Raw genomic sequence first — 25,295 nt, forward strand, 5'->3', positions numbered from 1 at the left:
GCGGTTCGCTATGTCTTACTCTGATATACTGTCTTGAGAAACCCGATATATAGAGAAGGGTTGATACCCCTTAGAGATAAAAAAATGACGCTACTCAAGATAATGAGAGGGAAACTAAGGATCATGCAGAAGTGAAAGACAAACAAGGGTTATCAACTGCCTGGAATCACCATTTTTCAGCCAGTCACTAATAATTGATTTACTCAAGAGTTATTAATGACTGTTAAACCACTGGGTGAGAGTTTGTTGGGAGTAAGATGTTTACAGTCTCAAAGCATCCCCCATTATACTTAGTAACTACAAAGAAGAAAAAAGTGTCTTTACAATGGAGAAATCTATGGGATACTACCTTAACCAAAAATCCAAATTAATATCACTAGTAATTGGACAAAATGATATCAGGTGCTTCCTGATGTGATACTTTGAAAAGGACACAATCACTTAGGGCAGTGGTTCTCAACCTTCCTAATGCCGCGACCCTTTCATACAGTTCCTTATGTTGTGACCCCCAACCATAAAGTTATTTTCGTTGCTACTTCATAACTGTAATTTTGCTACTGTTACGAATTGTAATGTAAATATCTGATATGCAGGATGTATTTTCATTGTTACAAATTAAACATAATTAAAGCATAGTGATTAATCACAAAAACAATATGTAATTATATATGTGTTTTCCGATGGTCTTAGGCGACCCCTGTGAAAGGGTCGTTCGACCCCCAAAGGGGTCGCAACCCACAGGTTGGCGACCCACAGGTTGAGAACCACTGACTTAGGGAGTATTGTTGCCAAAAATTCATAACCTGGATAGTGCTTGATGAAACCAACCAACCGAAATTGGGGATATTTGGTAACTGGCTATTTAAGTTTGAATTAATTAAAACTTAAAAATTGAGTGTCTCAGTTGCATTAGCCACATTTCAGTTGCTCAGTAGCCACATGTGGCTACGGCTCAGATAAAGAATATTTATTACCTCATAAAATTCTGTTAGATAATATTTGGACTTATACTTCTCAAAAATTCAGTGGCATGATAGACAAAAAAAAAAAAGGTTGTTGTAGATTAAAGGCTACTAGAGAGACATGGCAACCAAATGCAATGTGTGATCCTAGATTGGGTCCCTCTTTGGCTGAAAAGTGGCTATAAAGGACTATGTTAGAACAACTGGTGAAATTTGAATAGGGAGTGTGTTAGATGAAGGTATTCCATCAATGTTAAATTTCCTGAATTTGATAATTGTATAATTGGTTATCTAAAAGACTGTCTTTTAGGAGAAGTGTTTAGGGGTAAAGGGTTACAATCTCTGCAACTTTCAGTTCAGCAAAATGAATAATAAAAATGTATATTCATTATTTTATATAAGTAGAAAGTAAATTGGCAATGTTGACAATGTGTAAACCTAAGTTAAAAGATATATGGCCAGCTGGCATGGCTCAGTGGTTGAACATCAATCTGTGAACCAGGAGATCATGGTTTGATTCCCGGTCAGGGCAGTGCCCGGGTTGCAGTTTGATCTCTAGTGTGGGGCATACAGGAAACAGTTAATCAATGATTCGCTCTCATCATTGATGTTTCTCTCTCTCCCTCTCCCTTCTTCTCTGAAATCAATAAAATATATTTTATAAAAAGATGTATGGGCCCACCCAGTGTGGCTCAGTGATTGAGCATTGACCTATGAACCAGGAGGTCATGGTTCAATTCCTGGTCAGGGCACATGCCCAGATTGCAACTTGATCCCCAGTGTGGGCTCTGCAGGAGGCAGCCAATCAATGATTCTAATCATTGATGTTTCTATCTCTCTCCCTCCCTTCCTCTCTCTGAAATCAATAAAAATATTGAAGGGGATAAAAAGGATGTGCGGGAACTCTGGCCAGTGTTGCTAACTGGTTAGAGTGTCAGCCAGCTCACTGAGGTCTTGGGTTTGATTCCTGGTCAAGGGCACATACCTGGGTTGGGGTTCACTCCCTGCCCCAGTCCAGGCATGTGTGGGAAGCAGCCAGTAACTATGGATGAGATACATCCATTGATGTGGATATATCTCACATCAGTGTTTTTCTTCTCTCCCTCCCTCCCTCCCTTCCACACTCTCTGAAAAGCAGTGGAAAAAATATCCTCAGATGAGATTAAAGAAGAAAAAGTATGGGAATCATTTATTCTTGCAACTTTTTTCTTTAGGTCTGCAATTTTTTCAAAAGTAAAAAGTTTGAATTAAAAAGAACATGCTGGTTTATATTCCAGCCTAAATTTCCCTAACCTGTGCTTGCATTTGCCAAAGGCAGACCAAAGACTGTTCCCAAGGGAGCAGAGATGGCCACCTGCCATTTTACCTAGGAGAGCCAAGGAGTAATGATGATTAACGCTGAGTCACCTGTGGCCTGTCTTCTCTAGTAGAGCCTAATCTTCTGTTCGCCCTTTGTGGCAGGTGAAGTGTCGGATTCTGACAGCAACAGCTCCTCCTCCAGTTCAGACTCTGACTCCTCTTCTGAAGATGAAGAGTTCCATGATGGCTACGGGGAAGACCTCATGGGGGATGAGGAGGACAGGGCTCGTCTGGAGCAGATGACAGAGAAGGAAAGAGAGCAAGAACTCTTCAACCGCATTGAGAAGAGGGAGGTGTTGAAAAGAAGGTAAGGGTATAGTTCCTTAATGAGTAAATAAAATAAAAAAATAATTTTCCAAAATTCACATTTGAAGCCCTATCACTTTAGGATTTAATTAATTAAGACTTGAGATTTATCATTATTATTATTGTTGTTAATCCTCTCCGAGGATGTTTTTACATTGATTTTTAGAGAGTGGAAAGGAGGGGAAGAGATAGAGAGAAACATTGATGTAAGAAATAACACATCGATTGGTTGCCTCCTGCATTGGGCCCGACCAGGGCCACCAGGGCCGGGGATTAAGCCTGCAACCGAGGTACGTGTCCTTGACCAGAAATCAAATCCGGGACTCTTCAGTCTGCAGGCTGATGCTCCATCCACTGAGCCAAACCAGCCAGGGCTATATTCAATATTTTTAAATATATATTTTATTCAGAGAAGAAGAAAGAGGGAGAAAGAAATGGAAACATCAATGATGAGAGAGAATCATTGATCTGCCGCCTCCTGCATGCACCCTTCTGGGGATCGAGCCCACAACCTGGGCTTGTACCCTGACCAGAAATCGAACCATGACCTCCTGGTTCATAGGTCAATGCTCAACCTCTGAGCCACACCAGCTGGGCTATATTCAATGTTTTTTATGGTACTTGTACATTGGAGTTTCTTAAAGGAAGCAGAAAACGTTTATTAACTCCTCACCCCTACTTACTTCCTTTCTCCTATCTAATAGAAATCAGTCATTACAAATATTTAATTGCAACTTAAAAAAAAATATATCTTTTAATCAGATTTGAAATTAAGAAAAAACTAAAAACAGCCAAAAAGAAAGAAAAGAAAGAAAAAAAGAAAAAGCAAGAAGAGGAGCAAGAAAAGAAAAAGCTGACACAGATTCAAGAATCTCAGGTAGGAGATTCAATGGACCTCATTATCTGAAGAATAAAATCTGTTTTGAGTTCATGTATTTATATAAAAGATGCGTTTATATTAATCAGCCTAAGTCAGTTAGTGCATGACTATTACATACTGTCTTCATTCTCTAGATATATCATTTCACCCTTAGCTGCACTGTTTAATTCCTTAGGAATCCTTCACTCAAGTCTGCATTTAAAAAGCAGCTTAACTGATGTGTGAACAGCCTTTAAGGAAAAGTTGGTAAATATCCTGTCCAAGGTAGCCCAGTTGGTTAGTTATGTTTACTCAATCAGGTGTACGTCATCCTGTACTTGGTTGTAAAAGTAACTGGGAAAATTAGTCATCTCTGCATTCGTCACAAAAAGCTTTGTTGATAATATCAGCAAATATTGGCTATGATCTAGGATGTCCTTCTTGAAAGTGCTTATTCCTGATCTAATGAACAAAATAACCTGAGGAACAAAATAGGTCCAGAGGCATGGATGCGTGGAACAGACTGACAGATCTCAGAGAGGAGGCTGGGAAGAAGATTAATCAAAGAATTTATATGCATGCATGGCATAGCCCATGGACACAGACAATAGTGTGGTGAAGGCCTGGGGGTAGGGCAGGGGCTGGGAAGAGATGGGAAAAGGGAGGGCAGGATGGGGGACATCTGTAATATTGTCAACAATAAAAATATATATGTACAGTAGGTCCTTGGGTTATGTCGGAGATCCGTTCCTATGGCGCGATGTAGTGTGATTTTTGCCGTAAGTCGGAACCCACCTGCATAAGCACCTACGTCACTCACATGGAGCACATACACAGTAGTAATGAAGTGAAACAGTGAAAAAAAAAAAAGATAACAATTCCTGATCTTTACTTGTGGTAAATAAATAATAAAAAACATAAAGCACATATGTAGAAATGACGGAACTTTTTATATATATATATATATATAAATAAATGGGAGATGGCGACGTAACCATGAAACGATGTACATCGAGTCCGACCTAACCCGAGGATTGCCTGTATATATATTTTACATATATTTTAAAAAGTGCTCATTCCTATAATTCTTTTTTTTTTTTAATTTAATTTTTTTTTTAAGTTTAAGCATTTTTTATTTTATTTTATTTTATTTTTTATTTATTTATTTTTTTTATTTATTGCTTAAAGCATTACAAAGGGTATTACATATGTGTCCTTTTTTTTTCCCCCCTCCCCCGCCCTTCATTCCTATAATTCTTAGGCTTTCTGTTTATTAGGCAGGGAAAATGGGGGCTGACTCTACTGCTCTATCCTCTTTGTCCACAAGAGGATGCTCTTCCCCTTTAAACAAGTTTCCGTTTCTATAGCCAATATAGATTCACAGTGAAGAACTAAATAGTTAATTGTTGGGACAGTCATAGCCAGTTGGTAAAAAGAGCCATCCTACATATCTTTCCCTTCCCAGGTAACATCCCACAACAAGGAACGGCGTTCCAAACGGGATGAGAAACTAGATAAAAAATCTCAAGCCATGGAGGAGCTAAAAGCAGAGAGAGAAAAACGGAAGAACAGAACAGGTAAGTAGGGAAAATATAATGCTACTTGGTGTCTTTGATCATATGATTTGACTTCCTAGTGCTCATTTTTATTTTTCCCCCTTTTTAGCTCTTTATTATGGGAAATTCCAAAAACATACAGAGTATAGTGTAATGAACCTCCATGAACCCATCATCATCCAGCCTCAACAGTCAACTCACGGCCAATCGTTTTGTTTGTTTGTTTTGTTTTGTTTTGGAGGAGTTATAATAAAAATGTTTACTTAGGTTTGATCAGTACAGGTAAGATATACTGGAGTCACAGAGCACTATGCATTGACAGGGCACAACAGTTCATAAAAAGAGTAACTTTGCACACAAATGTCTTAAACATTCATTCAGTCACCCAAAGAGAAAATGCACAGGTGTATAGTGGAAAAAACTGTGTCTACACTGAAACTACTATGGGACTCCATCAACAAGTCCAACGTTTAGTGATAAAACTACTGTGCTGGGCAAACTTGGCAATCATAACCCACATCTACTCTAACAAGTCTGAATGGTGCATAAGAATAGTAACAGCAACTCATGGCCAATCTTGTTAAAACTATACTTCCTCTTCCATCAGGTTATTTTATTTTTTTATTATGTTTTTTTATCATCAGGTTATTTTAAAGTAAATCCCAGCATCATTATATTTCAACCATAATTATTTCAATACATTGAAATATATTGAAAAGATAAGGGCTCTTACTTTAAATATAACTATAATGCTGATACATTACCTAAAAAATGATAACAACGAATCCCTTACCATTTTATTCCTTTATACAAATATCTAGTCAGTCTTTAAATTTCTCTAGTTCTATAAAATATACTAATCTGATCATTTGAATCAGTATATAAATAAAATCCACACATTGTTATTTGTTAATAATCCTTGAAGTCACTTAATCTATAGGTTTTCCTGTCAATCTCTTTTTTAGCTAGCCCCTTTCAGTTTATTTGTTGAAGAAACTGGGTCATTTATCTTGTAGTTTTTCATAGATGCTGACTATATCACATTAGTGGTGTTGAATGTGTTTTTCTAGTCCCTTGAATTTCCTATAATTTGTAGTTAGAGAATTGGACAGATTTGGATTTGTTCTGTTTCTATTTTGTGTTTTTTTTTTTGTAAGACTAAGTTTTAGGTAGTGATATATTATACCAGGGGACCCAGAGTATCTGCTTGTCTTTCATTTTGTGATACTACCAGCTGTCACTTAACTATTACCACAATAATGTGAAATAACAAACTGCCCCAAACTCAGATAAACAATCATTTGTTCTTAGTCATGCATCTGCCATTCAGGTAGGGGTTGCTTGATATACAGGTTTAGATGGGATTGTTCCCAAGTTTCAGGATAGAAGCAGGTCTGTTTCACCTCTCTCTCTCCTGCCTCAGACCAGTATAACTAGGGCGCATTCTTCTCATGGTGATGGCAGAAGTATAATAGGGGCAAGCAGAAACATGAGATGCCTCTTATGGCCTAGACTTGGAATGGGCCGTGTCAGATGTGTGCACATTCCATGGGCTAGAGCAAGTCACATTACCAAGTCCAACATTAATGGCTGAGAGGAACTTCACACTGAGTCACATGGCAAAGAGCATGGGTATAAGAACGGTGAAGCATTGGTAATAGTAAAATGTTCTATCCCAACAGCCATTGTAATCATTACCTAGATCATTTAATTTATTATGAGTTGCAAAAGGGTGATGTTATAATCTATTATTCTTTCTTCATTTATTATCTTGGGTTTACTTCTATAAAGAGAAACTACTCATCAGCTATTTAGTTACCACTAGGTACTATTTTTTATAGGAAAGGCAGAATAAATGCTGGATATTTTTTTTGCTTTACTAGGTTTTAAAAGAAAGATAGTTCCTTGACAACTTCCAAAGGTGACCAGTGAGGTTCGTTTCTTTATTTTGAATATCGTTATGAACTCATGGATTTTAAGATACTTCATACATTTCAATCCATTGCAGTAATTAATATGGACATTCGTATCGTTCCATCTTCAACCAGTTGTAGCCTAAGTCCTTTTGATATGAGACTCCAGTAGTTTTTAACAGTTTTCTTGCTTTCTGAATTTGGAATCAGCCATTTCTCTGAGGAACTCTGGTTCCTTTTTCATGAGAAATTATATGTGGACACCACAGTCTAGATCCAACAAGTGTTCATATTACTGGGTTGACTATTATGTCTAAGTCTTTTCAGTGTACAGAGCTTGGTTTGTTTTTTTAATTACAGTTGGTGTACAGTATTATATTAGTTTTAGGTGTACAACCCAGTGATAAGACATTTATATAATATAACTTATAAAGTGATTACCTCAATAAATCTAGTACACATCTGACATCATACATAGTTATTGCTATATCATTAACTATATTTCCTGTGCTATACTTTTTGTCCCCATTACTCTTCTGTAACTACTACTTTGAACTCCCATTTTGTGCTCTTTATCCCTTCACCTTTTTCACTCATTCCCCCAACCATCTGGCAATCGTCAAAATGTTCTCTGTATTATTGAGTCTGTTTCTGGTCTGCCTGTTCATTTATTTTATTTTTTAGATTCCACATATAAGTGAAACATATGACATTTGTCTTTCTTTGTCTGGCTTATTACATTCAGTACAGTACCTTCTAGGTCCATCCATGTTGTTGCAGATAGCAAGATTTCATTCTTTTTTTAACGGTTGAGTCATTTCATTTTATATATATACCACTTTTTTATTCATTCATCTATTTTTTTATTTATTTCAGAGAGAGGAAGGGAGAGGTATAGAAAGATAGAAACATTGATGAGAGTGAATCATCAATTGGCCATGTCCCACCCACCCCCCTGCCCCACCAGGGACTAAGTCTGTAACCTGGGCATATGCCCCAACTGGGAATCGAACTCTGACTTCTTGGTTCATGGGTCGAAGCTCAACCACTGAGCCATACCAGCGGGGCTATCCATTCATCTGTTGATAGATGCTTAGGTTGCTTCCATATCTTGGCTATTGTAAATAATGCTGCAATGATTATATATGGATGCATATGTCTTTTCATTTTAGTGTTTTGAGTTTCTTCAGATAAATACCCAAAAGTGAAATTGCTGGGTCCTTCATTACAGCCTCTTATAGCCTATGTCTGTTTGTTTTTTGTTTTTGTTTTTTTTTAATTTCTCCACCATTTTCATATATATATATGTTTTGTTTTAAGAAATTTATTTTATTTTTTTATTTTTATTGATTTCAGAGAGGGAATTGAACCAGCAACCTTTCAGTGAACCGGCAACCTTTTAGACGACACCCAACCAACTGAACCGCACTGACTAGGGCAGCCTTTTTGTTGTTGTTGTTGTTTTTATTGATTTTAGAAAGAGAGGAAAGGAGAGGGAGAGAGAGAAGCATTGATGGGTTGCTTCCCATTCGAAACCCGACCAGGGATTGAACCCACAACCCAGTATGTTCCCTGACTGGGATTTGAACTGGTGACCTTCAGTGCAAGGGATGATGCTCAACCAGCTGAGCCATAGTATCCAGGGCATTATAGGTTTTATTTTAAAGTCTATTTTCTGTGGTATAAGCATTGCTACACCAGCTTGTTTCCATTTTTTAAGAAATAACTTTTCCATCCCTTTTCTTTCAGTCTGTGGCTTCTTCTTTATATACTTAGCTATAGGACTTCACTTTAGCTAAATTTCAGGTGGTTGTGGTAGGATGCAAGTACCACATTTACTTAGTCACCATCTTGTCTCTGAATTTCTTTTTTGTTTTTTAAGGATAAAACTTACCAGGAGCCTCATACTGAATAAGTTCATTTCAAAATTTGGATGCCAAGATTTTTTGTTTTGTTTTTCATAACAACTTTATGAGCTATAATTAATGTACTATACTATTTATTTAAAGTATACAAGGCAGTTGCTTTTAGTATATTCACAAAGCTGTGCAGTAAAACTCAATGGCTTTTAGAATATTTTATTACCCTAAAAAGAAACCCCCTTGCTAGTAGCCATCACCTTCCAGGTCTGTCATCCCCCAGCATTAATTTACTTTCTAGCTCTATAGATTTGCCTGTTCTAGACATGTCATAGAAATCGAATCACACAATATATGGTCTTTTGTGTCTGACTTTTTTCACTTAGCATAATATTTTCTAGGTTCATCCATGAGATAGCATATGTCAATACTTCTTCCTCTTTATGTCTGAATAATATTCCATTGTATGGATAAATACATTTTATTTATCCATTGACCTCTTGATGGACATTTGGGTTGTTTCTGCTTTTTTTACTACTATAAATAGTTCTTCTATGAACATTTGTGTATAGGTTGTTGATTAGACCCATGTTTTTAATTACTCTTAGGTATGTAGTACTTAGGAATGGAATTGTGTGGTGTGTGTTTTTTCCTTTTATTGATTTGAGAGAAACATCAATTTGTTGTTTCACTTATTTATTTTTAAAATATATTTTTATTGACTTCAGAAAGGAAGTGAGAGGGAAAGAGAGATAGAAATATCAATAATGAGAAAGAATCATTAGCCGAAACCGGTTTGGTTCAGTGGATAGAGCGTCGGCCTGCGGACTGAAAGGTCCCAGGTTCGATTCCGGTCAAGGGCATTGTACCTTGGTTGCTGGCACATCCCCAGTGGGAGATGTGCAGGAGGCAGCTGATCAATGTTTCTAACGCTCTGTCTCTCTCCCTTCCTCTCTGTAAAAAATCAATAAAATATATTTTTTAAAAAAGAATCATTGATCGGCTACCTCCTATACACCCCACACTGGAGCCTGCAACCCGGGCATGTGCCCTGACCGGAATGGAACTGTGACCTCCTGGTTCATAGGCTGATGCTCAACCACTGGGCTGCACTGGCCAGGTTCCACTTATTTATACATTCATTGGTTGATTGTTGTATGTGCCTTGATCGGGGATCAAACCCACAATCTTGGCGTATTGAGACAACGCTCTAATCAACTGAGCTACCCAGCTAGAGCAAGAGTGGAATTGTTGAAACATATGGTAAATTTGTGTTTGACCTTTTGAGAAACTGCCAGAATGTTTTCCAAAGTGGCTTTACCATTTTGTATTCACACCAGCAGTGTATGAGGGTTTCACTTTTTCCATATCCTCACCAACACTTGTTATTGTCTTTTTGATAGTAGCCATTCTAGTGGATATGAAATGTGATTGTTATTTGCATTTCTCTAATGATTAGTGATGTTGAGCATCTTTTCATGTGCTTATTGACCATTTGGATAACTTCTTTGATGAAGTTATATCTATTATAGCTTTTGCTCATTTTTTAATCAACTTCTTTGTTGTTGTTGAGTTATAGGTGTTTTTTATATTTTTTGACTATTAATCCCTTATTAAATACAGCCAAACCTTGTTTCTCGAACAATTCGGTTGTCAACCAATTTGTTTTCAAACTGACAACCCTTTCAAGCTGATAACTGAGAATGACAAAAAGTGTTTCTCAGGCATCAGAGATAATGCTTTTGTTGCTGGTGAAATCAATATCAAGGATTAACACAATTTAAAAACATAAAAAGGCCATCAAGAGTGCTAATGTTGCCCAGCTGGTGTGGCTCAGTGGTTGAGCATTGACCTATGAACCCGGAGGTCAAGGTTATATTCCCAGTCAGGGCATATGCCCAAGTTGTGACTCAATCCCCATGCAGGAGGTAGCTGATCAATGATTCGTTCTCATCATTGATGTTTCTATCTCTCCCTCTCCCTTCCTCTCTGAAATCAATAAAAATATATTTTTTAAAAATCAACAGAATCATTCTGTTAAAAAAAAATTTAAAGAAAAAAGAGTGCTAATGTTGCTAAGTGTGTGAAAGAAACAATGATCACAGACAATGAAAGGGGTAGAAAAACTTGCTGATTTGGAGAAACGAAAAGCAATTAGGCAGTGACAGCTATTTCAGAGGCAGCGATATATGAACAAGCAAAGATGCTGCATGCTGACCTGAAAGACATCCCTGGATTGAACGCTAAAAGTGATTCATTTAAGACTAGTAGGGAGTGGTTTAGTAAATTTAATTTTAAAAGTGTTTATAGATTAAACAATACATTAGACATGTACTGTATATAAGAAAGGTTAAAATAGGGAATCATTTGGGGGTCTGGAATGGATTAATTCAATTTATATTATTTATAATTGGAAGAAATGATTCTGTTTTCCACAAATCGCTTCTTGAACAGCCTTCCAGAATTAAGTTTGAGAACTGAGGTTCCACTGTGTATGATTTTCACATATGTCTTTCCCATTTGGTATTCTTTTTGTTGCTCACCAAAAAAAAATATATATATATATATATATTTTTTTTTCCATTAATTTTAAGAGAGGAGGGAGAGAGAAAGAGAGAGAAACATGAGAGGGACACATCAATTGGCTGCCTCCTGCACTTGCCCCTACAGGGGCCAGGGAATCTGTAACTGAGATATGTGCCCTTCACCAGGAATCGAACCCACAACCCTTCCCTCCACAGGCCAACACACTAACCACTGAGCAACCAGCCAGGATGGTCTTTTTGCTTTTGATAGTGTTGTTTGATTCATGGAAGCTTTTAATTTTGATGGAAGTATAATTTTTAACTTAATATTTTTCTTTTGTTGCCTCTGCTTTTGTTGTCATATCCAAGAAATTGTTCTCCAGTGTCATGAAACTTTTCCCCTAAAGGTTTCTTTTAAGAATTTTATAGTTTTAGTTCTTATATTTAGGTCTATGATCCATTTTGAGTTAATTTTTGTGTACAGTTGTAAGGTAAGGGTCCAACTTCTTTGTGGGGTGTTTTTACATGTGGGATTCTAATTTTTCCAGCACCATTTTTTTTAAGACTGTTGTTTTCCCATTGAATGGTCTTGACACCCTTCTCGAAAATTATTTGACCATATATATAAGGGTTTACTTCTGGGCTTTCTTTTCTATTGGTCTATGTCTATCTTTTTAATGGCTATATTTTAAAGTCGCTTGTTATAGTTCCTTTTTGTGTGGTTGTATCATCAAATGAATACTTTACTTCATTCATTTTGTTTGTGATGTATAGAAATTACTTTTTATTATTTTGTTTTATAAAATACAAGGTTCCAAAGTAAAATCTACTAAATAAGGCATATTCAGAAAAGTTTAGCACTATACCTTTCTATTTCACCCCTTTCCTTCTTCCCATAAAAGGTAACCACTTAGAAAAAATTTTTTCTTTCCTTTTCCCCCTAAACAAAAGGACACAGATTCACCTACTGTCTTAGATTAATGGTAGCACTCCATACACACTTTTCTCTACCTTGCTTTTCCACTTTACTATATATCCTAGAAATCACTCCTTATATTTTATGTCGAGCAGCAGTTGATAAACTACCTTTTTGTAAATAATATTTATTGGAATACAGTGATGCCCATTTGTGTCATAATTATCTGTAGCTGCTTTCTATCTAAAGTTTTACTCAAAGATTCTCTGAAGTCATCATAAAATTTCCCCCCATCTTTCCTGACCATCGTCAAGTATCTTAAGTGCAATGAAAAACAATTGTCGGTACAATTGGTGACCCTTTCTGCCCACTTAGAAACAGTATTGCAGCCCTTTTTGTGTCTACTGAGGCTTGACATTTAGTGCTTAAATGGTTTAACTCTCGGGTTTAACTCACTTCATTTTTTGTTGTTGTTTGTTTTCCTGTTTGTTTGTTTTGTTAATCTTAACCCAAGGATATTTTCCCATTGATTTTTTTAAAGAAAATGGAAGGGCCCTAGCCGGTTTGGCTCAGTGGATAGAGCATCGGCCTGCGGACTGAAGGGTCCCAGGTTCGATTCCGGCCAAGGGCACATGTCTGGGTTGTGGGCTCGATTCCCAGTGGGGGGCATGCAGGAGGCAGCCAATCAATGATTCTTTCTCATCATTGATGTTTCTGTCTCTCTATCCTTCTCCCTTCCTCTCTGAAATCAATAAAAATATATTTTAAAAAAAAAAGAAAATGGAAGGGATGGGGAGAGACACAGAGAGAAAAACACTGATGTGAGACACATCAACTGGTTGCCTCCTACACCTGCTCCGACTAGGGCTGGGGATCGAGCCTGCAACCAAGGTACATGCCCTTGACTGTATTCGAACCTGCGACCCTCAGTCTGCAGGCCGATGCTCCACCCATTGAGCCAAACTGGCCAGGGTCTCACTTCTTCATGTATCCAAATCATCACAATCCAGTTCCGAGCAGATGGAGCTATCAAGTCATTTTCAATGTGTTAGTTCTTTTTCAAAGATGAAGAATGTTCCAGTTTCTTACTGAGAGAAGCTAAGTAAACATTTTCCCTTTCTTTTTAGCTGAGCTCCTCGCCAAAAAACAGCCATTAAAAACCAGTGAGGTATACTCTGACGATGAGGAGGAGGAAGAAGATGACAAATCCAGTGAAAAGACAGACCGCTCATCCCGAACATCATCCTCTGATGAAGAAGAAGAGTAAGCTTGTGTACATTTTAGTCTGGTAGTTGGGACAGGTGGGTTCTTTGAGGAGAAGCTTAGTGTAGTTTCCAAAATCTCCGTTTGGTCTCTGAATGTTGTTTGGTCCAGGACCCTGAATTGCGGAGTTGAGTTCCCTGTACATTAGCCCAGACATATGTTCCTGCCTTTGGCTCTTGGCCTGAAGCCCTGGACATTTCATTTGGGCCCAGTAGGTAGAACTGACATCACGTCACCCCCATGGCCAGATGCTTCCATTTGTCTTCTTACTCTAATAGGTGATCTGGGAAGGTGGCAGCCGTATCAGCACAGTTCACACTACTGGTTAATAACAGGAGTCTATGGCCACTCTTTCCTGTCGGGTCATTTATTTCTCCTACTGCCTTCATCACATGTACTTTGACTTGGTTAAGTTTTATCTGGATCAGTTTTTATGATGAACACTTTTCCCAGTGCCCTTTGTTCCTCACAGGAAAGAAGAGATCCCTCCGAAATCACAACCAGTGTCCTTACCCGAAGAACTGAATCGGGTTCGATTATCACGGCATAAGCTGGAACGTTGGTGTCATATGCCCTTCTTTGCTAAGACTGTCACAGGATGTTTTGTACGGATTGGCATTGGAAACCACAACAGCAAACCAGTTTACCGGGTTGGTGTTTCTTTCCTTGGACAGTTATCCATGTTTTAAATATAAATGCTCTCTAAGAGATACTGCATAAATCTGTCATTCTTCTAGTCCCATTTGTTCTGGGTTGTATGGTCTTACCATATCTTACCCTGGAAAGCTTGGCAGTGGGAACTGACCTCCATGATCTTTATATTTGATAAAACTGACCTCTGGAATTCCAAGTACCTCCCCCAATAGGTAGGATTAAAATGGAGGGGAAGCTTCTCATGAGCCCCACAGGCTAACTGCCTCCTCCCCTGGTGCTTGCTTACTCTGCACACGGGGCTCCTGGTGTTTGGCCATCAGTTCTAAACCTGAGAAAGGTGCCCAGGACACCTTTCAGCTGTGGACTCCTCTCAGTGCAGGGTCACTCGTCTGCAGTCGGGAGATAGAGCCAAAGAGAGAGTGGTGTGGAGAGCTCTGACTCTGTTTTGAATATTGTCTCTGTCCTTTCTCTTAGGTTGCTGAGATCACGGGTGTTGTGGAAACCGCCAAGGTTTACCAGCTTGGTGGCACCAGAACAAACAAAGGGCTACAGCTACGGTAGGAGGGGTGTTTCTGTGTGCCACTTCTGCTCCCATTGCAAACAGGCACTGCCTGTGTGGGCTGTTATTCTCTCCCAATGAGATGGTTTTCTGGGACTTTTATTATGCTGTTGCCTGGAGAGAAAGTAGGATATATGTTTCTCTCCTAGGGGAAATCAGAGATACGAAGTGGTAGGACATATAGAAGTAAAAAGTCAGGTTGTAAGACACCTCCTCGTAGAGCCCTACAAGCATTTCCTGAGCATGGTCGGGAGGCGTGCTTTCTGGACGTGGCACTGGCACTGGCTACCCTGATCTTTGACAAGTCAGGTCACCTTTCTGGACTTAGTTTCCTCTTTGGTAACGTGATACTTACTGAATGTCTGCTATGTGCCATTGTTCTGAGTATCAGGATAGCAGTGACAACAAAATACACACACAAATCCCTGCCCTCTTGGCTCCTGGAGATTCTAAAGCCCCACATTGGTATAGAAGCAGTTTGCCAGGACCACTGCAAATAGCAGGTAACAGACATTGCTCTACCATGGCCTAACTTGCTCGCTATGAGTCCTCCCCATTCCTTCTCCCATCCCCATTATCTCCATTGCTCTGTTTGAAAAGAAGCAATTGGGGAGGGCAGTGGCCATGATGTGCAGCGAGTGACTGTCTCTAGGACAGCGGTTCTCAACCTGTGGGTCGCGACCCCTTTGGCGGTCAAACGACCCTTTCACAGGGGTCGCCTAAGACCATCCTGCATATCAGATATTTACATTACGATTCATAACAGTAGCAACATTACAGTTATGAAGTAGCAACGAAAATAATTTTATGGTTAGGTCACAACATGAGGAACTGTATTTAAAGGGCCAGAAGGTTGAGGACCACTGCTCTAGGAGAATGGCACTGATTCACTTAACTTTGTCAGCACAGGGGTCGGTAGAAAGACAGTGTTCTTCCTCTCCAGGGAATATATCCATGGTATCTCATATTCTAGAGGCCAATTGACTGTGACAAATTTTATTATAAATGGACTTTTTAAAAAAATATATATTTTATTGATTTTTTACAGAGAGGAAGGGAGAGGGATAGAGAGTTAGAAACATCGATGAGAGAGAAACATCCATCAGCTGCCTCCTGCACACCCCCTACTGGGGATGTGCCCGCAACCAAGGTACATGCCCTTGACCAGAATCGAACCTGGGACCCTTCAGTCGCAGGCCGACGCTCTATCCACTGAGCCAAACCGGTTATGGCTTATAAATGGACTTTTGAAGCACCAGGCCAAGTCCATAGCTTTCTTTTTTTTTTAATTTATTTTTAATTTTTATTGATTTCAGAGAGGGGGAGAGAGAGAGAGAGAGAGATAGAAACATCAGTGATGAGAGAAAATCCTTGATCAATTGCCTCCTGCATGCCCCCTACTAGTGATCAAGCCTGCAACCCAGGTATGGGCCCTGACTTGGAATCAAACCAAAAACCTCCTGGTTCATAGGTCAACACTCAACCAGAGGCACACCAGCTGGGCTGATTCTTAATCTTGGCTGCACATTAGAACAACCTGGGAGGCTTTGTTTGTTAATTTCAGTGCCTGGTTCCTACTCCCAGAGATTCTTCTTCAGTTTATCTACAAAGGTGCTTTGACACTGGAATTTTTATAAATCTTGATGATGCTAAAGTGTAGCCAGGATTGAGAACCACAGATATAGATGGTACACAGTCCGGTAGGGTTGCTTTGCTGGTACTTGTCAACATATTCTTGGAGATGCTGTCTCTTTCTTATGTAGGCATGGCAGTGACCAACGGGTATTCCGCCTAGAGTTTGTCTCAAACCAAGAATTCACTGAAAGCGAATTCATGAAGTGGAAAGAAGCGGTAAGTGGGCAGACAGCACCTAGCTGTTCCTGAAAACGGTTACAGCGTTTCTTTCCAAAATCACTTATTATATAACCTTTTATCATGTTTTGGTCCAGATGTTTTCTGCTGGCATGCAGTTGCCCACTCTAGATGAAATCAATAAGAAGGAATTATCTATTAAAGAAGCTCTTAATTATAAATTTAATGATCAAGACATTGAAGAGGTAAGAAAACTGATACTTCAGAGCCTAGCGGTTCATCAAGAACCAGTGTTAGAGAAGAGCATGACTTTTCCCTCCTTACATCATTTTTTTTTTTTTAATCCTCACCCAAGGATATTTTTCCATTGATTTTTAGAGAGCATGGGAAGAGAGAGAGAAAGACAGAAATATTGATGTAAGAGAAACACATCAATTGGGTGCCTCCTGCATGTGCCCCGATGAGGGCCCGGGCTGGGGAGGAGTCTGCAACTGAGGTACATGCCTTTGACTGGAATCCAACCTGGGACCCTTCAGTCTGCAGGCCGACGCTCTATCCACTGAGCCAAACTGGCTAGGGCTCCCTTCCTTACATCTTGGTGTTTTTAGCTGTGCTGTTATTGCATGAGGATGAGGGAATGCTGATATTGCTCTCTTACTGTTTATAGTTTATCAGAGTATTTTCTATACATTCTCATTTGAAGTTCTAGACTATAGAAGTGTATTCAGGATTCAGGGATCTGTATTCTGCTAGGGTTGGTCCTTCAAGAGTTTTTTTCCTCCAAAATATTTTGGTAAAATTCTTTGATCTCTGTTCTCTTGGACAGTGGCTAGCCTTACAGTACCAGGCCTCTGGGCTGCTGCTGTTTATTGGTGCATGTTCCTTCAGACTGTCCCAGAAGAATCTCCGTGACCCCGGAAGCAGCATAGTATCCCTTGGAATGAACTCGCTCCCTGGGGCATGACACTGCTGTAGGAAGAGCAGCCCCCTTTTAACTAGCTGCTTGCCTCCAGAATGGGCTCACTTAGCCTCTCCAAAGTAGTTTAGGAATACCTCACTGCTGGTATCTCCTCTCTGGTACAGATTGTAAAAGAGAAAGAAAGGTTCAGGAAAGCTCCGCCTAACTATGCCATGAAGAAGACTCAGCTGCTAAAGGAAAAGGTAAGGACTTGCTCTCAGACCTCTTTCCTTGTCCTCTAAGGCTATGTGAGAATCAACCTTGTTCACCCTGGCGAGTAAGCAGAGGCAGGATTTTCCTTTCTATAAACTGAAACTGATCTTGCTTGTTCTTTTCGTCTTCTTTCTAATCGCTTCAGTTTCATGTGTGATCAGATAGACCCTAGGGTAGTATCAGTCTAGGTCTGAACAGATGAATTGTATTGCCACGCCCAGCTGCAGTAGGTGGTTTCCATTCTTCACATCAGGATAGGGGAGCCTTGTAGTGAGTGAGACATATAGGGCCTGCGTTCTGGCGTTAATGCTAGCAGAGGCCCAGAGCCAGGTAGCTGTATGGGAACGTGTTACTACTATAAGTTCTAGGTGTTATTTCACACCTCCTGTCATTTGTTCATATCGTGAGGTAGCTTGCCTGTGCGGGAAGTCAGGGGACACGTGATACAAATTGAGGCCAAAATTACACACTTTCCTCCCTGTGCAGGCCATGGCAGAGGACCTGGGGGATCAGGACAAGGCCAAACAAATCCAAGACCAGCTGAATGAGCTGGAGGAGCGGGCAGAGGCCCTGGACCGCCAGCGGACCAAGAACATATCTGCTATTAGGTGTGTTACAGGGCCTGTTTTGATTGGGTTCCTATCCTTGGTCCACAAACCTTGCCACAGTGATCAGGTGAGCCTGTGGCCTTATGTACACGCTGTGCTGCACTGGCTCCTCATCTCTCTGAAGTCAACTCAGTGGTTCCCTTCCTCGCTTCACAGCCCACTGACTCATTCCTCTTCTTCACCCTTAGTTACATCAACCAGCGGAACCGGGAATGGAATATTGTGGAGTCTGAGAAGGCCCTTGTGGTGAGTAAGACAACTTTATCTGGATCACTGAACATAATTTCAGTTAGTAAAATGATATGAAATCCTCACTACATCTTGCTTGGGTTTATTTTTTTAATTATTGCAATAATGTGTTCACTTAACACATATGTGCTCTGTACGGATGTATACATACACCCATTCAGTTTATTAATTTATGATGAAAAGCAGCAGTCTTCTGCTCTGTCTTACCCCTCCCCATCCTTAGATTCTTCCACAGGTATTTATCTGTTTCCAGTTTTGTTCCTTAGGTGGTTGTCCCCATGTCTACTTTGGTATTCTTGAGGGGAAAAGAGGGATAGACAGCTTTGACTTTTTCAGGCCCTTGCAAAGACTTTTATTTATATGTGAGCTCATGATGAGAGGAGGGGAAAGGAGATACTGTTCTGTAATGCATGCTTTCTGTTTCAGGCTGAAAGTCACAACATGAAAAACCAACAGATGGATCCCTTTACCAGACGGCAATGCAAACCTACCATCGTTTCTAACGTGAGTGCCTGACGGGGACGTTTTTACTCAGGACCTACATTCTGGGACATAAAATGAGTTCCATTAGGACAGTGGTCGGCAGACTGGCCCCTTGAGTGTGGCTCTTCCACAAAATACCATGTATGGGCACGTATGTACAGTGCGATTGAAACTTCGTGGCCCATGCCACGGGGCCAAAGAGCTGCATGTGGCTCACGAGCCACGGTTTGCCGACCACTGCATTAGGAGATTAATAAAGAAGTTAAAAATAATGTCTTAGTGGGATTTGCTTGCCTCAAACTCTTGGGTCTGGATACCTCTTTTTCTTATCTTGCTATAGGATGTCCAGGTGGTAAAAGCCTGGCATAGAAACCTATGGACTAAACCACCCTGTGCCACAGACATTAGAAATGTGTAGGCTGGGTCACCCATCTAGAGCTGGCTAGACTGGGCGTGGCTTCAAAGCTTTTTGCTGCCTTGAGGAAAACCCCACTAAGCTGCTGATGGGACCACTGTGGTGCTTGTGATGTTAATGGGGGTAGGTGGGAAAGAATCTCCGTAGGACCGTCCTACTGAGTGCTGAACAATCTTATTTTCCTCTCTCAGTCCAGAGACCCAGCTGTTCAAGCTGCCATCTTGGCCCAGCTGAATGCAAAGTATGGTTCTGGAGTGTTACCAGATGCTCCAAAGGAAATGAGCAAGGTGAGTGCAGCAGTGCCTCCCCTGTGCCTACGGAGCGAGGCTGCGGGCCTGGACACCAGGCAGAACCTGGCCTAGTCTGGACTTGATTTTCCCATCTGGAGGAACCTGAAGTCCCATTGACTGTCCTTTCTCCATCCCAGTTATGTACACATGTGGAAAACAGCTGCTGAACTTTGGTCAGATAACTTAAATTCTAACCCAACACCACTTCTTAACTAAGGCTTTCACTGTGGCTTTAGGCAACTGACATCTAGTCCTCTGATCCACTTTTCTCTTATGTACAATGGGTATAATACTTACACCCTGCCTACCTCACAGGAAAATTAGGAGGAGCATATGACATATAAGGATCAGACAATGATGAAAGTGAAAGCTCTTTGAAAACTGAAAATCTAAACTGAGGACTGCCCGAAAGAGAACTACTTTTCTGCCTAAGTTAGATCTTTTCCTGTAGAGCCCAAACTGCCAGGAATTCCTGAAATCTTGGGTCAGAAGGTTGGTTTGTCTTAAGCCTATCTTTCTACCCTCACACCATAGGCATGAGCCTGCCCTCTCCTCTTTGCTTTGAAGCTTCAGAAAAAAACCCTCTTTGTCTGTGGCCTCCTGTCCTGAGAAAAGGAATCAGAAAAGAGCCTTAGTAGGAAGATCTAATAAACTTGAGCAAGAGCTTTTACCATTAGTGCTGCTTGAAGTCCACTTACATTTATGCTTTTCTAATTAGTTTTTCTCTTCACATTGCAGGGTCAGGGAAAGGATAAAGATTTGAATTCTAAGTCAGCCAGTGACCTCTCAGAAGACTTGTTCAAAGTACATGATTTTGATGTGAAGATTGATTTACAAGTTCCCAGCTCAGGTAGGTGAGGGTGGGGAGTGGTAATGGCCAAGGACCAGATAGCTCCATGGCCCTCTCGGCCTGCAAGGCAGCCTGATTTAGGGAAGAAATGGGGGTTCTGCTCCTCAGTATTTATAGAGGCTGCAGGTATGTTTTGAGAGGGAATAGGGACATGCAGGAAGGCTCCCCGAAGGAGTAAAGCACTACTTTGTCGGTACCTCAGCTGCCAATTTGCTCTTCTTTCTCATAGAGTCAAAGGCTTTGGCCATCACCTCCAAGGCTCCGCCAGCCAAGGATGGGGCTCCAAGGAGATCTCTGAACTTGGAAGACTACAAAAAGCGACGGGGGCTTATTTGAGCTCACCCAGCCTGCTGCTTCTGACCCTGCATGCCCATCAGTGTCCCACCTCTCTTCTTCCTTTATGTGCCCTCTTTGGGCTGGAGCAGCAGTAGAAACTGGGAAGAGACTCTAAACTGCCAGTCATCTGTAATATAAACCATTTGCTGTATAGACTTCCCTTGTCTGCACCATCTTCCATCAACCCTCCCCACCTCCAGGCCTCACCCAGTGTGGACCTGGGCTATCTTGGGCTTTATCCATGTCTTTAGATTTGTGTTTGCCTTCTTTTTTTTTTTAAACCAGCACAGTTCATTGGCCACTCTGCACGCATTCAGTATTACCGTGAAGCTGGGATTCTTGCTGGAGCCCCTGGTGGTGATAGCAGCAGCACTGGGCAGTCTCCTCTCTGGATTGCCTTGAATCCAAACATTGAACATTTGGAACCTGACCCTGGTGGAGGGAGTGGGTTCTGGGCACCTACAGTCCTCCGTCCTCTCTCCTCATCTTACTCTTCTTCCCATCTCTGTGGAAGAGGGGTTTTCAAAATCAATTTAGTTTCCAAAAAGTGTACATTTGTGGGGAGGGAGGGGTGTCTATTTGAGAGAGAGAGAAAGTGTGTGTGTGTGTGTGTGTGTGTGTGTGTGTGTGTGTCTGCAAGTGTGTGGATTTTTTTATCATTTTTTAAAAATGCAGTACTCTTTGTATCAGTCTGTCATGGGTCTATAGCTGTTTCAGATTTTTTTTCAGCTGTACTTGAGCATCTGAAACTGCAAGAAAGAAACTCATTAAATGTGATTCTTCTTAATAAACAGGCCTGACTGCTGTAGCTGTGTAACTTCCCCTTCCCCACCTCCTCTTCCTCATCACCTCCCCACCTTGAAGAAAACTCCCCAGTTTGGCCCCTTCCCTATAGTCTGTGTCCTGGCAGGTGGGAGGGAAGCCCACGGCCAAGTCCCAGGGAGGGCAGTGCAGGTGTCTTGCTCATCCCATGGGTATAGAACACAGCTTCTTGCCTGAGCGTAGAGTGAATCTTTTCCCACCCCATGTACTTGTATCTTTCTAGTGATTCTGTTTTGCTCTTTCAGTAAGAATAATATTTTGTTTTTAAGAGAAAGTATTTAACATGATGTGGAGAGAAAGAACACAAAAAGATTTAGATTGCAAATGTTACAAGCATGTGCAGTTTTGTGTGTGTGTATACATATATATATGTGTGTGTGTATACATATATATATATTGTGCAGCTAGGGTGAAGCCAGCAAAGAAGTGTGTATGTCTTTATGAAATGTTTGAAAAGAGATAAGCTGACTGCTTGATAATCATTCTCAGGTGTAAAGCTCCAAGTGTAAATAAAAGTGGCATTTAACAAATCTTTTCAGAACAAAGTACAGCTGACTATATATACCAAGAACTAAGCTAAAGAAACAGCTGAGAGCTGCTGATTCCCATGAGAGCGAGAGGAAATCTAGCTAGAAGCTCTGCTTTGTATTTCTTCTCTACTGTTCTTTAAGGACGTGGGGTGATGGGAAATCATGGAGTTAAGTTGTATTTAAACATAAAAATGAACTTGCTAATAACTCTTCTGGGTTTAGTAGAGCCTCAGCATTGCTTTAACTTAGTTTACACTTTTTTATTTTAAAAAATGCAGTAATGAATGGTTTTTAAAAAGTATTGTGACTGTAAAATTGATAAATATAACTGTAACACAGCTATGTGGTAGCTGTGACAGTTCATTTGGGCAAAGGAGTGGTGATGGACTCATTAAAATCATATATACTTGAATAGTCCATTGACCGGAACCCTTTATAGACTGTTGTATAAATGTGGAATCACAGACTGTTAAATGTTGCCTGAACTCCAGCAGAGTCCCGGAGGCTGCTGGGACCTCTCCTATCATGACTGACTTGGACTTTTTTCTCTTTCCTGGTTTTAAAAGACATGAAATTATAGAATCCATAGAATTTGCTGGAGTCATTCTGATTCACCATGTAGATCTGTATTTAATATCATTTGGATTTTGGAGAAGTGTCAATTACATTATGGCTGTATAATAAAATTTTTATTAAAACTGCATCACACTGTAGCCACTTCACCACTACCTCCCCACATGCAGCTGCTGAAACTTTCGTTCTGAGACGCCAAAATAGCAGGGAGAAAAGCCAACCAAAGAAGACCGAAAGTTAACTCATCACTGAGTAGCCTACTTGGTGATTGCAATCAAGACTGAGGACTTGGCTCCAGTCTCAACTGAGGCAGGGCCTCGGAACTGAAATCCTACCCAGGCATAAGACATGAAATTATAGAATCAGCTGGGCTTCTTGGTGGTTCACAGTATTTCTTGTTTTCTTGTGCTGGGAAATTGCTGCAGGGCCCCCTTGCTCCACACCCCACCCCTACCCCCCACAGTGTGGTTTCAGTGTTGGTGGGTGCAGTACCTAAAGCTGTTTTATACATTTTTCACTTCCTTCCAAGAAGCAAAAAGGCCAGTGTCCATATGTCTAACTCATGATGTATAGGTCTGTTTGTCTGTCTTGCTTCTGACAGGTGCAGGGAAAGTCTACGCCTGCAACTTCCCTTGAAAAAGAATGCTTTTGTTTTCTTTGTTTCTGTTGTGAAATCCTGACCTGTCACACAAACTGTACAGATATTTGTAAATAAATTTTATGCCGTTTTAACAAGAGGATCAGATTTAGTCCACAGATTGCATCCTGAGTGGCAACTCTCAAAGTCGTGTTTTGAAAATCCATGAGAGCCTCTCTTTTGCTTTCTCTCCTTTCTCTTAGTCCTACTTGCCCCCAAAATGAAAGTGGCTGTTTTCAGCTCTTCAGCAGCCTGGTTGCCCAGAAGCCTCTTTGGTATGGCAGTTGTCTAGAGCCAGAGTGACCTTCAGTTGGCCTGATTTACTTCCTACCTTGGAAGATACACGGCGCTTGGACAGAACTGGGTAGGCTCCTGATGCACTAACCTCAGTGAGCGTGTGGTCTGTCCAGCTTTCAGTTGGCCTGGGAGCAGTTTCTTTGCTATCCTGTTTTCTTGTGAAGGGGGAGCCCAGGGCACCCGTGTGACCCTGGAGAAATGCCCCAAGCCAGGAAGATGTGCAAGGGCTTCTGACACCCACTGCCTGAGGCTAGGCTGTGTCTCAGATCTTCCTGACCTTGTTCTCCCTCCGAAGCACATTCCTCCCCTTTAGTGATGGGAAAGTGGGAGGTGCCCAGTCCTAGCCTGCCTCTAGTGCTGGAAGAGGCGGGTCACTGCCTTTCACCCTGCAACTTGGTCCAAAGAGGTGTCCTCCAACTCCCTATCACTGCCCTACCTGACTATTGGGAGCAGTGGGCTCCCTGGGCCCTACAGAGCAGGGATTTGAGCAGAGGACAGCCTAGGCCAGTGGTTCTCAACCTTCCTAATGCCGAGACCCTTTAATACAGTTCCTCATGTTGTGGTGACCCCCAACCATAAAATTATTTTCATTGCTACTTCATAACTGTAATTTTGCTACTGTTATGAATCGTCATGTAAATATCTGATATGCAGGATGTATTTTCATTGTTACAAATTGAACATAATTAAAGCATAGTGATTAATCACAAAGACAATATGTAATTATATATGTGTTTTCCGATGGTCTTAGGCGACCCCTGTGAAAGGGTCGTTCGACCTCCAAAGGGGTCGCGACCCACAGGTTGAGAACCGCTGGCCTAGACCCTTCATCTCCCATCTGGTGCTGTAGAACAGCCAGGTACTGACCACCGTGGAGGGTGGGATGCAGAGGGTAGAGGGGTGCAAGGTTGGCTGGGGATTGGCTTTCCTTGGGCGATCCTGAGTGGCAGTGTCCAGCAGTTCTCCGGGGCTAGGAAGCCACTGACTGACCCCCAGCTCAGATTCTTTGCATAAATGACTTCCCGAGCTGCAACCTGCCTTCTCTATAAAGTTCCCTAGGCCAGGCCAGCCCCAGCGTGGGCTGAGCAGAACCTGGAGATGGAGTTTCTTGGCCATGCAGAGGGGCTTAGCCACTGCAAAGGCACTTTTAGGGCTTTTCAGCCAGTGCTCTGGATCTAAGGGAGAGCCAAGAGCTGCTAGGCACGTGGGTGCAGGGTTCACATCCAGGTCTGCCACTTACTACCTGGGGCTGAGCTAGTTAACTCCTCTAGGACACTGAGTTCCTATATTTAATAATAATTATGCCAGAATCGTGTTAAAGATGAAATGTTCCTTTCCCCACTAGGGGTTCACTAAATACTGTTGTTAGTGATAGCAAAGGCTGCTGGGCTATGGAAGACAGCCTGTGGGGCCTCAGGATGAAGGGAGGGAGCTGCCAGGCGAGGGAGGGGACTGAAGCCGCAGAACCAACCCCTGCTTGGGGCGGGGGGG

General features: G+C 41.2%; 1 protein-coding gene across 3 annotated transcripts in view; it reads left to right on the forward strand.

The window, feature by feature from the left end:
* RTF1 (RTF1 homolog, Paf1/RNA polymerase II complex component) overlaps positions 1-23,602 on the forward strand; it is a 61,111-nt gene extending 37,509 nt beyond the window's left edge. For 2 of the 3 annotated variants that reach the window (XM_006093046.3, XM_014459449.2), the window contains 15 exons: positions 2,424-2,628; positions 3,390-3,504; positions 4,952-5,063; positions 13,383-13,518; positions 13,991-14,168; positions 14,647-14,729; positions 16,495-16,582; positions 16,681-16,788; positions 17,627-17,704; positions 18,201-18,322; positions 18,511-18,568; positions 18,998-19,075; positions 19,661-19,756; positions 20,498-20,609; positions 20,839-23,602. In XM_006093046.3, the coding sequence (XP_006093108.1) occupies positions 2,424-2,628; positions 3,390-3,504; positions 4,952-5,063; positions 13,383-13,518; positions 13,991-14,168; positions 14,647-14,729; positions 16,495-16,582; positions 16,681-16,788; positions 17,627-17,704; positions 18,201-18,322; positions 18,511-18,568; positions 18,998-19,075; positions 19,661-19,756; positions 20,498-20,609; positions 20,839-20,945 (1,676 nt within the window). In that variant the 3' untranslated portion in view covers positions 20,946-23,602. Of the gene's footprint in view, positions 1-2,423; positions 2,629-3,389; positions 3,505-4,951; positions 5,064-13,382; positions 13,519-13,990; positions 14,169-14,646; positions 14,730-16,494; positions 16,583-16,680; positions 16,789-17,626; positions 17,705-18,200; positions 18,323-18,510; positions 18,569-18,997; positions 19,076-19,394; positions 19,632-19,660; positions 19,757-20,497; positions 20,610-20,838 lie in introns of those variants that run through there. The other variant, XM_023757486.1, reaches the window with a different exon arrangement.
* Positions 23,603-25,295: the final 1,693 nt, after the last annotated feature.

This window comes from Myotis lucifugus, unplaced genomic scaffold (genome assembly GCF_000147115.1).
Source record: "Myotis lucifugus unplaced genomic scaffold, Myoluc2.0 scaffold_109, whole genome shotgun sequence".
In the NCBI taxonomy this organism is placed as follows: domain Eukaryota; kingdom Metazoa; phylum Chordata; class Mammalia; order Chiroptera; family Vespertilionidae; genus Myotis; species Myotis lucifugus.